This window comes from Nicotiana tabacum, chromosome 2, assembly GCF_000715075.1.
Source record: "Nicotiana tabacum cultivar K326 chromosome 2, ASM71507v2, whole genome shotgun sequence".
In the NCBI taxonomy this organism is placed as follows: domain Eukaryota; kingdom Viridiplantae; phylum Streptophyta; class Magnoliopsida; order Solanales; family Solanaceae; genus Nicotiana; species Nicotiana tabacum.
This window is the reverse complement of record NC_134081.1, coordinates 20,192,182-20,211,044: the sequence shown is the minus strand read 5'-3', so window position 1 is coordinate 20,211,044 and position 18,863 is coordinate 20,192,182. Positions and strand designations below refer to the sequence as shown.

The following is an 18,863-nucleotide window of genomic DNA, read 5'->3' as shown; positions in this document are numbered from 1 at the left end:
TCCATGCTCCTTCAGCCCGATCTTGTTTGGATGAGGCCTTATCGACTTTGAAGTCGTCTGCGATTGAACAACCACCGGGAATAAAGCTTTTCATGGGGGGATCTAGGGCCGCTTCGGTAGGAATCACTTCGGGAGCAACCACCTCGGGAACGACCGCCTCGATAACTGTGGCCGGTTGGGAAGATGAAGAGGCAGCCTGCTAGGGAGCTGATTTGAAAGTTTTAGCCATCGTGATCTGGAAATTAAGAAAATTTGAAGGGAAGATATGAAGGTTCGAAGGTAGGGTGAAGATCTTGGTAGAAACCTAAGAACAGTTATGAAGATTTGAAGATCAAAGGTAAAGAGATGAAGATTTGAAAGAGTTGATAGCTACTATAGAATTCGAAAGTAAAAGTTAGAATCGAAAAGTGGAAGAAGTACAAAAGGCTGAAGCTTTTATTGGAGAAAATGTAATCATTACGCGACGTTTCACATTTGGAGGCGACCGACCGATGATTGACACATGTCCGAAGTCAGAGTGACGTGACTGATGGGACGTTTCGGCTTATTTACCGTCTCGTTTGTGATGTACGAATGAAGGAACTAGAGTTCATTTATCGTTTCCCATCGTTTCGGCGAACCTACTTTCTGAGAAACGAGGGGACTATCTGTATACGGGTAAACTCGGGGTTGGAACACGGCCCAAGTTTCCGGTGAGTCAAACGAAGTAAGGAGTATGAATGTATGGGATAGAGATCGAATCTGAGAACTCCTTGGATCGAGGCCGAAACGGGGTGCTCGCCACTGGGCCTGACAAGACAACACCCACTGAACCCGAAACGAGCTTCAAGACCTCGGAAAGGACTACAAACGGTTGCACACGACTAATGGAGTACCGTGATATCCGCACCCAATCGAATATCATGGTGCGGATCTCGCCCAATGTCGTTAGTGTATTAGTAATTGACGTACAAGGAGGATTTTTACCTTTTTTAGAATTATACTAGGGGTAAAACTCCCCTGCTATATAAAGAAAAAGTTTTTTTATTCAATGGACACATTATAACACGTATATCAATGCAATACAAAATTATTTCTCTACTTTCTAGCTAATGAAAAGTTCTTATTTTAATCATAGTTCTTCTTACACATTTGGCTTCGAATTGAGGGTCCGGTCAAGGGCATAACTATTGTTAAGCTTAAATCCGAGCCCGGATTCAACGTCACAACTGATTTGGTTATTTATTTTATCTTTAATTCGTTTATCTAACATTTTTGATTACTTGTGTTGAATCAATCCACATATCTTTAAAACCGCGTACAAATTTAATTGTTATCCATTTAAAGGGTAAATAACCTTGTTAATAACAATCAATCAGTCGAATGGCAAAAAATGCTAATTAAAATTAGATCATATGTACTTCCTAGGTAAACACTTACTAGCATTCGGTGCTTGCAACCAAATTAAACTAAACAATTTAACCTTAGTAGGTTAAAATTCAAAGTGAAAATACATATCATTGAATCAATATTAAATAAGAAATTATTTATAAAAAATACATATCTTGTATTCATTAATTTGATATAAACATTGAGCGTGAATAAATTTTATCCGCACTATTTATGCTAATAAATTTATTATCAAAGTTATCAACTAGTATAAGCTAAAGTAGTTATGACCTATGTATACAATTATTAACAAATAAACTGCCAAGAGCTGCTGAATAACAGAATAAGTACTTTTTTTTTCTTTCTCTCTTTGGTTGGAGATGAGAGATTCACCACATTTTCTATCTCAAGATTCAACTAGTATAAGCTAAAGTAGTAATGACCTATTGAGTAATTTTTGCTACCATACAAATTTTCATTTGTCAAATGTCAATGGCAAGCACATAATTAACAAACACCACCGACGTCAATAGCACCCACATCTACGTGGCAAGACCATATCCAACCTTCCTAAGATTCCATTATACACAAACAACAAAAGAATAATTAAAAGTGAACAACAACAATGACAATAACAACCCACCATAATCTCGCTAGTAGGGTATGAAGAGGGTAGTATGTACGCAGACCTTACCCATACCCTAGGATAGAGAGACTGTTTGCGATAGACCCTCGGCTCTCTCCTTCCAAGAATTCCCCACCTTACTCTTGGGGTGACTCGAACTCACAACCTCTTGATTGGAAGTGGAGGATGCTCAGCAGTAGAGCAACTCACTCCTGTCTAACAATTAAAAGTGAACAACAAACATTAAAAGCAAATCCCACGCAGGATTGTCTCCCATGAATGCCGTCAAAATGAGTACAAAGCTTCCCGTTACCGCAACTTCTAACAGTAGAGGCATCATTTTCACTAAAAAAAAAAGTAAATAAATTAAGAAGTCAAAAATATTTAATATTATATATATAAAAATTTATTATCTATTTATATAATGTAATTTTTTAAAGTAAATAAAAAAACCAATAAACAAATACCCCCTCCATTTTAATCTATATCTAATTTAAGAATGTTTCATATATTTAGCATTATTTCAATTTTATTAAGTGTTAGCTTTAAATAGTGCGAGATAATTAATTAACGGACTACTCTAAACTAGATTAATCGCTATAAGCAAGAATGAGTGAAGCTAAATAAGAAAGCATGTCTTACTCTAATTGACATGTAAAGTTTCTAAGTGAATGTGTAAATACATACATGACTAAGGGAGTAAGGGAGTGTTTGGTAAGAAAGAAAAATATTTTTTGAAAAGTTATTTTTTAATTTTTTTTATGTGATTGACTTAAATATTTTGAATTTTTTTTTCATGAACTCATTGTTCTTCAATTGGAGAAAAATGACTTCCCTACCAAAATGAGGAAAAATATTTTGCAAAATTATTTCTCAACTTCGGGTTAATCTCGTCTTCTTGAAGAATTACGGATTCCTAAACCTAGTAAGGGAAAACGATTCTACTCAATTGCATTCATTAGTCGGATGAGAGTGAGAATAGAAAGGAAGTCGGGAACCTTTGGATAGACTTTGCAAGATCAACAACCATAGCTGCAGAGTACGGTAGAATTACTCGGTACGGTCATTCAGGAAGTCCCTCCGAGGGCGACTCCCATATAATTCTTGCGAGAGGTGAAGAAGCGTCTACGGGTAAAGCACCATATACCCTCACCCCCATCCGTCTCACCCCACCCCTAGATCCCCTCCCCCGGCCACCCTTTAGACCCCAACTTACTATCTCCCCGTCCTTGCTTATTTCATCTTATATAGTATTTTCCAAAATTATATATATTTCAAAAATATCTTACGCTACCTAACCAAATGCTAGAAATTTAGTAGAAAACCACTTCATTTTTCTACAAAATATTTTCCTCAGTACCAAATACATCCTAAAAACAAAAATACATACATATATATATATATATATATATATATATATATATATATATATATATATATATATATATATATATATATATATATATATATGTAGTGAATGTATTAACACAAGTCCGCTATGAAGTCTACTGGCCAAAAGATTCTAAGAAGAAAAAATTGACTAAAAATTACACTGATTCCATACTCGACTCTTGTTATCGAATCGAGGGGCTTGGCTGGTTACTGGTATGAGGATTTATATTTTTTAATATTTACTAAATAGAAAAAAAAATAAGGGAGTAAAAAGGGGAAAAAACACAGCATGAAGTGTACTTTTTTTAATATTCAGCTCAACGGTTAACTTGGATTTACTATTTGGATGATTTGGTTTCTCATCTTCTTCTCGTCAAATCTAACATAGATGCAAAGATCGATACATAGCAATTTGGTCACTGAGATGAAGGATAATACAGGGATCTAAGGATCTTGAACTTTTTTAGAGGATGAAAGAGCTGGTGGGTAGTCCAGGAAGTGTGAGTGGGTTGTTTTTGAGACTTGGCCAATCTTTGTTTGCAGTTGGGTCAATTGTTATCATGGTTTCTGCTTCTGGGTTCTCTAATTACACTGCTTTTTGGTATGTCTTTCTCTTTTTTTAGATTTCTTCTTCAACTTTTTTCAGCAAATTTGTTGATGAATCAGTGCTGTTAATGCTTATTTGTATGTTGTATTGCTGCATCTTATCTATCTTTTTTTAATTATTTTTTATATTCTTCAGGCTAGTAAGTTATTTTCCTTTGCATTTGGCTCCTTTCTTTAGTCTGCTGGTAAATTTAGTTCAATTTAGCAGGCCAATGTTGCATAGTCAGATCAATCTATGACTTTAGCCAAGGATTTCTCGAATTATTAGTGAGAATGTCAAAAACTTTGACAACAACAACAACAAACCCAGTGAGTTCCCACAAGTGGGGTCTGAGAAGGGTAACGTGTACTTAGTGTTATTCCCGCCAATATTGCTGTATTTGTAAATAATAATTCTGCAAAATATAAGTTAACGTAATGAAACAATAATAAATTCGAGCCCACTGAATTCACAGTGTTTCCTTAAGGAATTTAATCCCCTCCTAGTACCCAAGGTAATGGATTATTTCCTCCCAGAATAGAATGAATAACACACTGGTGTAGCGGTACTTCAAACCCCAGTGTTTCAGCGAACACAAAGTTCGGTAGCAAATCACACTTACAGTTGCTTTGTTTGAAGTTAAAAACAATGCAGAACGAAGGAGTATAAACTCAGAAAATCGTATGGAAATGCTGAGAGGAAGGAGTGCAATGTATAGCCAATTTGTTGAGCGAATTGTGTGTTGTGTGTTGAGTGTCTTTCTTCAACATCTGCTGCACATATATATAGCAGCCAGTGTTGAAGAAGACCAAACGTCCACCCTCCATGGTGGAGCAAGCATTAGCTTGTTTGTGGAGCAAGCACTTCATGTTTGTGGAGCAAGCACATTCATGGTGGGAAGAGCATTAGGCGGCTGCCAAATGGTCAATACACGGATTGGAAAATATTTACTATTAACAAATAAATTTGGTCCAAAAAATTAATCAATCAATCGATCATTTGACCAAATCCAAATCCAAATCCAGCCGAAGCCGTAGCCGTAGCCGTAGCCGTAGCCGAAGCCGAGCCGAGCGAGCGACGACGACGACGGCGCGGGGCTTGCTTTCTTCTTAACTCTTTAAGAGCTACAAGAAGAGCAATTATATATATACCCACCAAAAATGTCTTCCTCTTCCAATATGGGACAATGTCTCATTGTCAAGAGGGGGAAACTTAAAATTTTACTCAAAATTTCATTTTCCCTCCATTTCCCATTCACCCTCATTTTAAGAATATTTCATCTTAAAAACAAAACCTCAACAATCCCCCACATGAATGGGGAATGGCTATATCACGGAAGTATGCATGGAAAAAATGTGTGATTTACAAGTAAGGATTAATCGCATCTTGATAAGTAGGTTTCCCTTTGAACTTTCCGTAGTAAACTTATGTCGGATATACTCGGTCAATCGGTAGATTTGATATCTTTGAACCGTCGATCTTTGGTGTATACCTAGACAACCATAAGTCACACAATCAACCCTTAACCGTTTTTGGTTCTCATTGTTGTGTTCGTTTCAGCCATGAACACCGCCTGGTTTCATAAGTGCGTAGAGGACTGGCCTTACAAAGTTCTCCTTGAAGCGGCTAACACTTCACACTTACATAGGTGATTCCTAAACGTGTCATCCTGTAGATACACTATTTGATATACCCCGTATCAAATTTAGAAATCATTAAAAAGCCTTAATGCTTTATCCTTGGTACTGAACATTGTCTCATCACGAGAACGGACTAAAATTTTATTTGACAATGTTGAACCGTCATTAATGACTTTGTTTGATCTCCTTGAACCTAGATCTTGGGATCTCCAGTCTTCTAGGTAGAGTTACCGCCACAATGACTTGTTCTCGGCCATAGCCCCATTCCCCTTGATGATTTCTCAACTACCTCTCTAGTTAGGCCTTTTGTAAGTGGATCCGACACATTATCACTTGACTTTACATAGTCAATCGTGATAATTCCTCTAGAGAGTAATTGCCTAACGGTTTTATGTCTTCGTTGTATATGACGAGATTTACCGTTATACATAACGCTCCCAGCCCTTCCAATTGCCGCTTGACTATCACAATGTATGCATATTGGTGCCAACGGTTTGGGCCAAAATGGAATGTCTTCCAAGAAATTCCGGAGCCATTCAGCTTCTTCACCGGCTTTATCTAAGGCTATGAATTCAGCCTCCATTGTAGAGCGGGCAATACATATTTGTTTGGACGACTTCCAAGATACCGCTCCTCCACCAATAGTGAATACATATCCAGTCGTGGACTTAGAATCAGTTGAACCGGTGATCCAATTTGCATCACAGTATCCCTCAATCACCGCAGGGAAATTACTGTAGTGCAATTCAAAGTTCTGGGTATGTTCTAAATATCCCAAAACTCATTTCATTGCCATCCAATGAGATTGGCCTGGATTGCTCGTATATCGACTCAGTTTACTTATAGCACAAGCTATATCTGGTCGTGTACAATTCATGATATATATTAAGCATCCCAACACACGAGCATAATCCAATTGTGATATGCTTTGGCCTTTGTTCTTTGCTAATGCAAGATTCACGTCAATTGGAGTCTTTGCAACTTTAAAGCCCAAGTGCTTGAATTTTTCAAGTACTGTCTTAATATAATGAGATTGTGACAATGCCAGACCTTGAGGAGTCTTATGGATCTTAATTCCCAGAATTAAATCAGCAACTCCCAAGTCTTTCATATCAAACTTGCTATTGAGCATACGCTTAGTAGCATTTATGTTGGCAATGTCATTACTCATTATCAGCATATCATCCACATATAGGCAAACAATGACTATGTGATTTGGAACATTTTTAATGTACACACATTTATCACATTCATTTATCCTAAAACCATTTGACAACATTGTTTGGTCAAATTTCGCATGCCATTGTTTGGGTGCTTGTTTTAGTCCGTAAAGAGACTTAACAAGTCTACATACCTTCTTTTCTTTACCTGGAACCACAAACCCTTCAGGTTGTTCCATGTAAATTTCTTCCTCCAACTCTCCATTTAAGAAGGCAGTCTTAACATCCATTTGATGAATTTCAAGACCATACACTGCAGCTAATGCTACTAACATCCGTATGGACGTAATTCTTGTAACTGGAGAGTATGTATCAAAGTAGTCTAGACCTTCTCGTTGTCTATACCCTTTGACTACGAGCCTTGCCTTGAATTTATCAATAGTGCCATCATCTTTGATTTTTCTCTTAAAAATCCATTTAGAACCCAAAGGTTTATTTCCAGGAGGAAGATCAACCAATTCCCATGTATGGTTGTTCAATATGGATTCTATTTCACTATTGACTGCCTCTTTCCAAAACAATGATTCCGAAGAAGTCATAGCTTCTTTAAATGTTTGAGGCTCAATCTCCAATAAGAAAGTCACAAAATCCGGTCCAAATGAAGTAGACGTTCTTTGACGTTTACTACGTCTTGGATCCTCCTGGTTACATGTACTTTCTTTTGTTTCTTCCCGAGGTCGTTTAGATCCTTCACCAAACGACTCACATTCCTTTTTATACGGATATATATTTTCAAAGAACTCAGCATTATCTGATTTTATAACCGTATTATTATGAATGTCGGGATTTTCTGATTTATGAACCAGAAATCGATATGCTTTACTATTTGTCGCATATCCTATGAAAACACAATCAACGGTTTTCGGTCCTATCTTTACCCTTTTGGGTTTAGGAACTTGCACTTTTGCCAAACACCCCCACACTTTAAAGTAATTCAAGTTGGGCTTCCTTCCTTTCCATTTTTCATATGGAATGGATTGTGTTTTGCTATGGGGCACTCGATTTAATATTCGATTAGCCGTAAGAATGGCTTCCCCCCGCAAGTTCTGTGGCAAACCAGAACTTATCAACAACGCATTCATCATCTCCTTTAATGTGCGATTCTTTCTTTCCGCAATCCCATTAGATTGGGGCGTGTAAGGGGCTGTTGTTTGATGAATAATTCCATATTCTAAACATATTTCTTCAAAAGGAGATTCATATTCACCACCCCTATCACTTCTTATCATTTTTACTTTCTTGTTAAGTTGCGTTTCAACTTCATTTTTGTATTGCCTGAATGCGTCTATTGCTTCATCTTTACTATTCAGTAAGTAAACATAGCAATATCGAGTACCATCGTCAATAAAAGTTATGAAATACTTCTTTCCACCGCGAGATGGTATTGACTTCATGTCACAAATATCTGTGTGAATTAAATCTAAAGGATTTGAATTCCTTTCAACTGACTTATAAGGATGTTTAACATACTTAGATTCCACACATGTTTGACATTTTGATTTTTCGCATTCAAACTTGGGCAGTACTTCCAAGTTAATCATTTTCCGCAAGGTTTTATAATTGACATGACCCAAACGTACATGCCATAAATCATTTGACTCAAGTAAGTAAGAAGAAGCTGAAATATTATTATTATTTTCCACAACCATTACATTTAGATTGAAAAGGCCCTCGGTGAGGTAACTTTTTCCTACAAATATTTCATTCTTACTAATGACAACCTTGTTGGACACAAAAACGCACTTAAAACCGTGCTTAACAAGAAGTCCAGTAGAGACTAAATTCTTTCTCATTTCGGGAACATGAAGGACATTGTTCAAAGTCATGACCTTGCCAGAAGTCATTTTCAGAAATATCTTCCCATATCCTTCAACTTTTGCTGTTGAAGCATTTCCCATATAAACTGTCTCTCCGGGTTCAGCAAGAGCATAAGTAGCAAAAGCCTATCTAACTGCACAAACATGGCGAGTGGCTCCTGAATCAAACCATCACAGTTTAGGATTTCCCACCAAGTTACATTCAGAAAGCATGGCACACAAGTTATCAACATCATCATGGTTTACTACCATGTTTGCTTGACCTCTTTTCTTGTCTTTCTTCGGAGCACGACACTCCGTAGACTTGTGTCCAGTTTTCTCACAGTTGTAGCAGTTTCCACTGAACCGCTTCTTGCTTGGGTTGTATTTCGGACCAGAAGCCTTCTTCCTCTTTTTGTTAGCTTCAACAATATTTGCTCCCATTATTGTTGAATTTCCACGGCCTCTCCTTTCAGCAGCTTTATTGTCCTCTTCGATTCTCAACCGAACAATGAGATCTTCAAGGGACATTTCCTTTCGTTTGTGTTTCAAATAATTTTTGAAGTCCTTCCACAACGGAGGCAACTTCTCAATCATTGCTGCTACTTGGAATGCTTCGTTGATGACAAGACCTTCAGCAAGTAGATCATGAATAATCACTTACAATTCCTGGACTTGGGTAATAACAGACTTGCTATCTACCATTTTGCGGCAACGAATTTTTTTATCAAATTTCTTCATCCCGGCATCTTCAGTTTTATATTTCTTTTCAAGCGCATTCCACAATTCTTTTGACGTCTCCATGCTATTGTATACATTATACAGATTATCATCCAGTCCGCTAAGAATATAATTCTTGCATAAAAAATCAGAATGCTTCCACGCTTCAATCACGAGAAAGCGTTCATTCTCTGGAGTTTTATCTGGCAGATCAGGAACATCTTCCTTGATGAACTTCTGTAGACATAACGTAGTTAGATAGAAGAACATCTTCTGCTGCCAGCGCTTGAAATCAATCCCGGAAAATTTTTCGGATTTTTCTGCCGGTGCCAACGACGGTGTTCGGCTTGTCGATGCGTTGGCAGTTACCATCGGAACAGCTTGGTTTTCGCTTTCAGTCATCATTTTTTCTGTAAAAGAATAACACAAACAAACGTTTAATACACGTTTTCAAACTGGAGTAAAAATCACGTAGATTTTAATATCCAACAAAACGCCACGAAGGCTTAACTCTCCAAAACGGGAGTACACAAACCACAAAGGTTTTAGTTTGCAGAATAATAAAAATAACACAAATACAGAAATAAATATTAAATTCCTTAAGATTGTTATTCCCGCTAATATTGCTGTATTTGTAAATAATAATTCTGTAAAATATAAGTTAACGTAATGAAACAATAATAAATTCGAGCCCACTGAATTCACAGTGTTTCCTTAAGGAATTTAATCCCCTCCTAGTACCCAAGGTAATGGATTATTTCCTCTCAGGATAGAACGAATAACACACTGGTGTAGCGGTACTTCAAACCCCAGTGTTTCAGCGAACACAAAATTCGGTAGCAAATCACACTTACAGTTGCTTTGTTTGAAGTTAAAAACAATGCAGAACGAAGGAGTATAAACTCAGAAAATCGTATGGAAATGATGAGAGGAAGGAGTGCAATGTATAGCCAATTTGTTGAGCGAATTGTGTGTTGTGTGTTGAGTGTCTTTCTTCAACATCTGCTGCACATATATATAGCAGCCAGTGTTGAAGAAGACCAAACGTCCACCCTCCATGGTGGAGCAAGCATTAGCTTGTTTGTGGAGCAAGCACTTCATGTTTGTGGAGCAAGCACATTCATGGTGGGAAGAGCATTAGGCGGCTGCCAAATGGTCAATACACATCCAAATCCAAATCCAGCCGAAGCCGGAGCCGGAGCCGGAGCCGTAGCCGTAGCCGAAGCCGAAGCCGAAGCCGAGCCGAGCGAGCGACGACGACGACGGCGCGAGGCTTGCTTTCTTCTTAACTCTTTAAGAGCTACAAGAAGAGCAATTATATATATACCCACCAAAAATGTCTTCCTCTTCCAATATGGGACAATGTCTCATTGTCAAGAGGGGGAAACTTAAAATTTTACTCAAAATTTCATTTTTCCTCCATTTCCCATTCACCCTCATTTTAAGAATATTTCATCTTAAAAATAAAACCTCAACACTTAGACCTTACCCCTACCCTGGAGGAGAGAGAGGTTGTTTCCTAAAAGTCAAAAACTTTGACAATAGAATAGGTATGGAACAAAGTAGGAGAGGCAAATGGGGAAATGGGGTAAAACCAGTTGATTGTTCACCTGCTGGTTTATGGAGAGAAATTATTACAGCCAAGAATTTGTTTGAAGCTGTGCAGAATGTCCATTTATTCTCAAAAGAGAGCTCTAAAAGGATTCAGAAACAGAAGAAAACGAGAACTGTTGGATTCTTTGATATCTTCTGCTTGTTGAAATTTACATTAGAAAATGCTTCATCGTTATGAAAGAGACCTTACTTAAGGAAAAAGTGGGCCAGTAAAGATGTGAAATTATCTTATGAGCGTTACTAGATAGGGGCCTTCACATATGGTTCGATGAATGGTCCCTGGTTCTTGATTTTACAATTACCTGAAGTCACCATCACTGTATCTAAACAAGTTCTATTTGCTTGACAAGCAGGGGTTCGGCACCTTCATTCTGTCTATTTCTGTTATGCACTCATTCCTAGTTTCTGCGGTAAAGATCCATGTCTCTTATGCGTGGATGCATGCCGCATATTATCTGGCTGCCGAGCCAATTAATGGAACCTCGTGCTTTAGACATTTTTGAATTCTTTTTGGGCCCGTTGGGATGGAGGGACTTAATATGTTTACTTTAGGTCCTATGCTATCTAAGAGTCTTTTAGCCCTTTTAGAGATTCATATGCTAGTAGGAAATATAGAAAACTTCTAGTACTTTTCATTTTTATTTGTATTTTGTGTAAAATATTGGTTAGAGATGAACTTAAATGGGGAAATATAGTCGGTGAAGATTCAGATAGACGACCCCAACTTATTTGGGTATGAGGCAGTGGCGGAGCCACATTCAACCCCTTCGCCGGAAAATTACATTGTATTGCTAGATAATTTTTTCTATTTTATGTATATTTACTATACGTTGACTCCCCTAAATTTTTTGATATATATATATTTTTTTATTTTGACACCCCTGGTACGAGGCATAGTAGTAGTGGTAGTAGTAGTAGTAGTTGTTGGTGGATGGAGGGACTTTCCTACCTATTTCAAAATCATACCCTTAAATATTTTGCTCCTACTTGGATATAGCTAAGAAACTTTACTTTTGGAATATTGACTCATAGGACAGTTGATTTCGCCTTTAGTCTGGATTCATAGCAATGAAGGTTTAAAAATGTCGTTTGAAATGTTCAACTATCCACTTATCAAAAAAAAAAAAAAAAAAAAAAAAAAAAAAAAAGAATTTAAACTTTCCCCTCTCAAGTCCAGATTTCACTCTCCAACCAGGCCTCTGTGTATTGATTGTTTTTTTTTTACATGTACAGCAGTATTTCCAATATCCATTGACGGTAACGTTAGTACATTCTAAGTTTTGCGGCGTTCACGGTTATTTTACCAAGTTTTTCAGCATGTCAATCCTTTCCTCGTCCATGGACCTCCTATTATAGGAGATCACTATGCGTCATTTAGTACATGTATCTTGCTTTATCCCTTATCTTTCCAATATTATAGAATACTTGGTATCTTGCAGTTATTTGATTGCATCAATGGGGCTTCAAGTACTGTGGAGCTTTGGACTTGCTTGTCTTGATGTGTATGCTTTGAGGATAAAACAGGATCTTCATAATCCAGTCTTAGTGAGCCTTTTTGTTGTTGGAGACTGGGTATGTACTTCTCAGATTCCTTTCTCTTCCTTTCTCATGTAATGTGTCTAACTCTGACATATATAAGCAACTTTCCTTGTATATAATCCCCCTGATTTTCTTTTATCCCTGAAAACTACATATTTATTTCCGTCCTCGTTACAACTTTTACTAAGTTGCTAAATTATTTTATCTCTCTAACTCCCTTGGCATCGACAAGAAGGTGATCGACTTTTTGTGCCCGCATTTTTAGTTATTTAGGAGTTATACATGCTTGAGGGTGCTGTTTCTTGCTCTCTTGGATGTCACAGCAGATATTTTGGGTCCAAACTCAGATTAGGGTGCTTTTGGACACTGAAAAACAATCTATGGCCGACCCAATTTGTTTGGGACTGAGGCGCAATTGTTGTTGTTACACTTCGAGAACTGCAAGTCCCATGAAGCGCCAGGGAACCATGCTTGGATTTTTATCCTGCACTTGTAATTATCAAAGATTGACCTAAGCTTCAAGTAGCATTGCCTGCCTTATGATGTGTGCTAATGCAGCATACTCGTGTTCCACTAAACATGGCATTTTTGTACCTTGTGGACAGTGGCGGGTCCAGAGTGCAGTTACTGAGTTCCCGTTTATAAATATCTAACTGTGAACCCAGTTATTATTGTATATTAATTTGAGATTACGAAAGGAACCCATATACTTTAAATCTTGGATCCGCATATGTCCTATTTACATGATCTGATAATGTTAGGGATCCTCCCTTTTCTTTACTCTTTACCGTAATGTTGTCCCTCTCAACCTTTTTCTTTTCACAACATTGAATAAAAGCTTCTAGAAGAGTTAATATCTTATACTACAATGTTATGGCTACGATTCTGAAAGCCTTGTCACGAGAAATTCTAGTTTTACTTGATTGACATGTTGGTAAATTCGGATATGATTTGCTTGGCATTATTATGTGAATATTTGTGTTGACTGGTTTAATTGTAATTACAGGTGACAGCAACTCTATCACTTGCAGCTGCATGCTCGTCAGCAGGGATTGCTGTTTTGTATTCAAAGGATTTAAACTTCTGCAGTAGTTCATCACATCTTCCATGTGGCAGATTTGAGCTCTCTGTTGTCTTGGCATTCATAACCTGGTTTCTTATAGCCATTTCTTCGCATGTGATGTTTTGGATTCTAGCCACAGTTTAACATTTTAAGCATTGGTTGCCCTCACAAGATTATTCCAGTCGTGACCTTAAAGGACCAGTCACGTGTAAATCTTGTAACTGTATCTTCCTTAGTGGTCGTACTGGAAATTCTTCTGAACTGGTTGATTGCTTGGAAAACCTGCCACTTAACACTTGAACTTGTTCGAGTTCCATTTTGATTTGAGTGTAAATTATAAATCGTATTTTACTTACTGCAGTTCAATTGCATTCAGGTCTAGTGCGAGTCTTGATAGTTTCAGCTTAGCCATATATGACCTGGACATTTGAAAATCAGAAGTTGAATGCCATTGGACATTGTGATAAAGCACATTTCTTTCTTTTATGTGTTCACTTTTTGCTCACATAACATTGAGGTTAGCTTTGCATTAACTGAGAAATTCATTGATTTACACTCATTAATTGATCATAACAAACAGTTCAATCCACTTGAATCAATTGGTATTCCACTTAATAAGTGATGCTTATAAACTGCTTTGCGATAGTAGTAATAATGCAACCATCTTTTTCTCAATGGCATGTACTTCCACATTACAATCCATGAAAAGAAAGGATACATAACATAGAACTGAATCACCTCTATGGAATTCTAACATGCAGCCAATATCATTGACAAATGGAAAAAACTTGAACAGATAAGTATCATACAATCAATTTTTGTTCACATGACAATCTCTGGCTTCAGAATGCTGGATTTTATCTCTTTGTGCGGTAGAACAACACCTCCATTACTGTAGACTTCATCGCCAACATGAACATCTTCTCCCAAGATTGTCATGTTCTCTACCCGAGCCCATCGCCCAACAGTTGAATGCCAACCAACAATGCTACTTGAGACACATGCGTGCTTTTTAATACGTACACCACGCATTATGGTACAGCGTGAAAGCCTAACTCCAGATTCAATAACACATCCAGGACCGATAGCCACATCTGGGCCAATAAGACATCCATCTCCTATTACAGCACTCTCGTCCATTAATACGTTTCCAAGAATATGGGGCCCAACAGCCAAATCCGGCGAGGACTTTTTCCTCAAGGAATCCAGGTATAGTCTCAAGCCTGTAATGTAATCCTTTGGCTGACCAATGTCCATCCAAAACCCGGGTAGAACCATGGCATGGAGCTTCTTCTCTGCTGCAATGCTGGGGAAGACCTCCTTCTCAATTGAGGTGGGCCTTAACTGGATACGATCCAAAACAGAAGGGTTCAACAAGTAAATTCCAGCATTGATCTTGTTACCCACGAATATTTTTGGTTTTTCTACAAACTTTTCAACTCTCCCAGTCCCTTCTTCCATGACCACCACACCATATTTTGATGGTTCATCAACCTAACAGAGAAAATGAGTTACAAAATTATTTCCATTTAATGGATACAGAAAAGTAAAAGATACAAGGAGTTTCTAACCTTCGTAACCATAATGGAAGCTTCCCCACCATGGGATTTGTGAAACTCAATCATTTGTTTCAATGGGTAGTCACATATAACATCACTATTGAGGACGAAAAAGGGCTCACCAGAGTCATCTCTCAATATATCACGAGCTAAAGCCAATGGGCCTGCTGTGCCTAAAGGCTCTGTCTCTTGCGAGCAAGTGATCCTGATATCTAACTTTTTCTCGAACTCTTTTAGGAAGTTTTGCATTATCTAAAATGAAAAGGATAAAGAAATTTTCCTTGTAAGAAGCATTGAATAGTTTCATAAGAACTAAATTTTCTGGTAACTATGGGGTTTAGTTTTACCTTCGGTTGGTAGTTAATTGCCAAAACTACTTCAGTCACTCCAATTGCTTTTAGTGCTTCAATCTGGTTAAAATTAGATGTACAACAACTCAGGCATAATATGGCTTCCTTTAAAAGCTTATGTAGTGCTCTAGTACCAATAACAACAACAACAGCAACTACGTCTCGGTCCCAAACAAGTTGGGGTAGTGTTCTAGTACCGATGGAGGGCGAATATGCATTATTTTGATTCCCAGGCGAGGTAAGTCCGTAATATTTGTAGATCATGGCAACATACATACCCAACTAGCTATCAAACAACGTATGCCATCAGGAGAATAGAAGAAGCGAGAAACTAACTGAATGAATTTGATTCAACATGCTACTAATACCAATAGTAAGATAAAGTTCAATATAATAGAAAAACAGGGCGTGTTTTAGTCCAAAGGATGGGGGATGAGGCTAAAAATCAAAAGTATGAAAGAACGACAAAATAATAGAGGAATCAGGAACTTATGATCCATCATAAACAGAAGGGAGTGTGGTTGATGAAACAAAACCTGATGCAGTATCATGGGCTTGTTAGCAAAGTCAACTAGGGGCTTTGGCACGCTGAGGGTCAGTGGCCTCAGCCTTGTTCCAAAACCACCTACGAGAATGAGTGCCTTCATGATAAAAACCAAGAGGCTGCCTGCATTAGAAAACCAAACATCCAGAAATAACCATTGGTATCATAAAAAATAGTAATGAAAAAACTAAGGAGATTGAGATGAAAACAATTCTCCATGGAATGTGGGCATTCAATCAAAAGGAAAGAAAAGATTCAAAACTTGACAGTAACATTCATTGATCTAGCACAAAAACGTGCCCAAAAGTTAGAGACGGCTTTCACGAAAGTGTTGATGGAACTTGACAAAGTGTAGGGCAGAAGATAAACAAAGCGAAAGAGTATATAAAATTAATTAAGAGGTTAATTCCAGCTTCAGAAAGTGGCAGCAAAACATCCTAGCAATAAAAAAAATATAAATGAAAATGTATAGCAGAATTTGTTGGTCACTCACATTGTGTCGTTGTCTCATGTATGAGATTATGAATGAAAATGTATCTTGAAGAACTCATGCAAAGTAGGAATACTATATCATATTTATACCGGTAGTGTTTGGGCCAACGAAGGTGCACCTTAACTATTCCATCGGATACCTGCTACTTCCAACCACCAGAAGTTCTAAGTAACTCTGTCCTCCAAGGTTTAGACAAATGAGAAGAAATCACCAAGATTTTTTTGCCTCTACGGGGATTCGAACCCTAGCTTCCCATGGTTTTCATCTCATTTAGTTGACGGAGTAATATATACTATCATGGATATGTCTTATAAAAATGAAGTGTGTACGTAATATAGGTTGGGCAAACTAAGAACAGTTTGCAACACGTGACTATTCCTACATAACTAATGTCACTAGTTCATCTAGAGTATAATTGTGCTTTGATGATCATTTTCATATATCTGATTAAATTGTTTCTTCACACAAAAAAGACTAAATTATAAAGCTAAGCTGGTAGATCTGTTCTCCATGTCTAGTAAGATACCTACTATGACAGACACAGATAAAGCTCCAAACGTTATCCATCACTATGCAGATTTTGGCACTTTATCCCTAGCACATAGCTCTAATGCCTTTTTCTCCTCTTTATCACTTCCCATTCAGATCCACAATGGAGAGCTCCCCTTTTTCAACCAAAGTTTGATGCAGATCTAGGTGGATATAGTGTATCGCCGGGTTCATCTGAACATAGTATTTTCGACGCGGAACATAAATTTGTGCGTAAAAACCTACTAAAGTTGCAACAAATAATAGATAACAACCTGTAACTCATAGAGCTTAAATTCTGGATCCACCTCCGGTTAGCTGCTCAACCATGTGACTGTTAACCATATTTTCTAGAATTAGGGTCGTGATTGGCCCTGAAGCTAGATAAAGGATGGGGTTGTAAAATAATCTAACTACCATAAGCCATTCAAATATTGAATGAGTAGTGTGGATATTGAGGATTCATAGAGCTAACCCCAACTAAAATGGGATTGAGTTATAGTTGACTGATTGGCACTAAAGCCCATTTCTTTGTTGCGTTTTCAAGAAATTACAATAGACCCTTGTGGTCCGGACCTTCGCCGGGAGCTTAGCGGGGCTTTTAATTTGAGGAACAAAATTGCTGCATGAATAACTAAAAGTTTCAGCAGATGCATTGTTTAAGAATATGAAATAACAACATAGAAGCTAATACTGCTACAGCTAATAGGAATCGAGGAATGAAAGCAATTAGCAAAACAATAAGGCTGAAATAGTTGCTTTAGCTCAAATTAAAGTAAATATTCGGTCATAAAGAAGAGCTTAAAGCAACTATTGATCATCTGGGCAATGGGAAAAACTTAAAAGAAAAAAATTAAAAGAGAGAAACCCCACTAAAGAAAGCATAAACCCCAGATAGATGAAACAGTTTCTTACACTCGGGATGGTTGACAGAGGAGCCTACCGGTTGGTCGAAGAAGGTGACAGAGATGACTTCTCTTTTCCTTTTCACTATTTTTGTGCTTTCTGAATCACAGCATCTTTTCGACTTAATACTTGATTAGAGACTGTTGGGCCTACATGGTTTTAGTCGGACATAAGCTGGTCCAACTGTATACCCGGCCCAATTTTTACTACTTACATTACATTCGTTTCATTGGCATTGTAATTGTATATACGTGAGAACATTATGGAAATAAGACAAGGGCATATATTTTCGTCTCTCATTTTCTCTCTTCTCTCTCTCCTCGTTACTGTTAGGATTCATCCCTCTTTCATTTCTTTCACAAAATATGAGATGGTATCTCACATTAACATAGTATCAAAGCCTAAAATCAGTCAATTTTGGCTCTGCACTTCTCATCGATAGTAGTTTTATTGGATTCCACCGGAGATTTTGTTCCGTCAAATTTTTGGTATTTTCATTTCTGCTGGGTATTCGCTGATTTCTGGGATTTAAGTGCTCGTTTTGCAATATTCTGCGGTGTTTCTTCAACGCGTTTGGGTTAGTATACAGTAGTGGTGGTGTTTTGCTCGATCGCCATTCAGTTGCATATTGTTGCTGGTTTTCTCAACAAATTTCAAGGATTTTACTCATTTAGGTCTTAAAGGAGGACGATAACTCCTTTTATCACAGTAATATCGATCGAATTTGTTCTACTTAGGGTTTATCTGTAAACTTCACATTTCTAGGGTTTTCATTATGGGTAGTCTTGAAATAAGTTCATCTTCTACGATTGGGGGTTTTGATGACTTCACTATCCCTATCTCTCATCCCTTTTATGTATATCCTTTGGATAGTCCGAGTACTCATCTAGTGTCTCCCCCTTTGATGGAGCTGGTTTTGT

General features: G+C 37.6%; 2 protein-coding genes across 5 annotated transcripts; one reads left to right on the top strand and one right to left on the bottom strand.

Moving 5' to 3' along the window:
- Positions 1-3,476: 3,476 nt before the first annotated feature.
- On the top strand, positions 3,477-13,915 carry LOC107831193 (CASP-like protein 5B2). 2 transcript variants are annotated; one of them, XM_075231548.1, is made up of 4 exons: positions 3,477-3,598; positions 3,774-3,986; positions 12,401-12,533; positions 13,507-13,915. In XM_075231548.1, the coding sequence occupies exons 2-4, from the start codon at positions 3,856-3,858 to the stop codon at positions 13,705-13,707; spliced, it is 465 nt and encodes a 154-aa protein (XP_075087649.1). In that variant the 5' UTR covers positions 3,477-3,598; positions 3,774-3,855; the 3' UTR covers positions 13,708-13,915. The 2 variants fall into 2 exon arrangements, with proteins under 2 accessions (XP_075087649.1, XP_075087646.1); XM_075231545.1 differs by having other exon boundaries at positions 3,477-3,986.
- Positions 13,916-14,209: 294 nt separating this feature from the next.
- LOC107831192 (mannose-1-phosphate guanylyltransferase 1-like) lies at positions 14,210-18,101 on the bottom strand. Of its 3 annotated transcripts, XM_075231538.1 has the most exons (6): positions 17,953-18,047; positions 17,313-17,659; positions 16,009-16,139; positions 15,470-15,532; positions 15,135-15,374; positions 14,210-15,057 (listed from the first exon to the last, which is right to left on the bottom strand). In XM_075231538.1, the coding sequence occupies exons 3-6, from the start codon at positions 16,117-16,119 to the stop codon at positions 14,386-14,388; spliced, it is 1,086 nt and encodes a 361-aa protein (XP_075087639.1). In that variant the 5' UTR covers positions 16,120-16,139; positions 17,313-17,659; positions 17,953-18,047; the 3' UTR covers positions 14,210-14,385. The 3 variants fall into 3 exon arrangements, with proteins under 3 accessions (XP_075087639.1, XP_075087633.1, XP_075087635.1); XM_075231532.1 differs by lacking the exon at positions 17,313-17,659 and having other exon boundaries at positions 17,953-18,101; XM_075231534.1 differs by lacking the exon at positions 17,313-17,659 and having other exon boundaries at positions 17,981-18,078.
- Positions 18,102-18,863: the final 762 nt, after the last annotated feature.

Bases quoted from the DNA above. Each gene is read 5' to 3' on its own strand.
- LOC107831192 (XM_075231532.1), bottom strand. From the start codon at position 16,119: ATGAAGGCACTCATTCTCGTAGGTGGTTTTGGAACAAGGCTGAGGCCA. The intron at 15,533-16,008 runs GTTTTGTTTCAT...AATTTTAACCAG, and splicing joins AGCCCATGATACTGCATCAG to ATTGAAGCACTAAAAGCAAT. The intron at 15,375-15,469 runs GTAAAACTAAAC...TTTTCATTTTAG, and splicing joins CAATTAACTACCAACCGAAG to ATAATGCAAAACTTCCTAAA.
- LOC107831193 (XM_075231548.1), top strand. From the start codon at position 3,856: ATGAAAGAGCTGGTGGGTAGTCCAGGAAGTGTGAGTGGGTTGTTTTTG. The intron at 3,987-12,400 runs GTATGTCTTTCT...GGTATCTTGCAG, and splicing joins TCTAATTACACTGCTTTTTG to TTATTTGATTGCATCAATGG. The intron at 12,534-13,506 runs GTATGTACTTCT...TTGTAATTACAG, and splicing joins TTTTTGTTGTTGGAGACTGG to GTGACAGCAACTCTATCACT.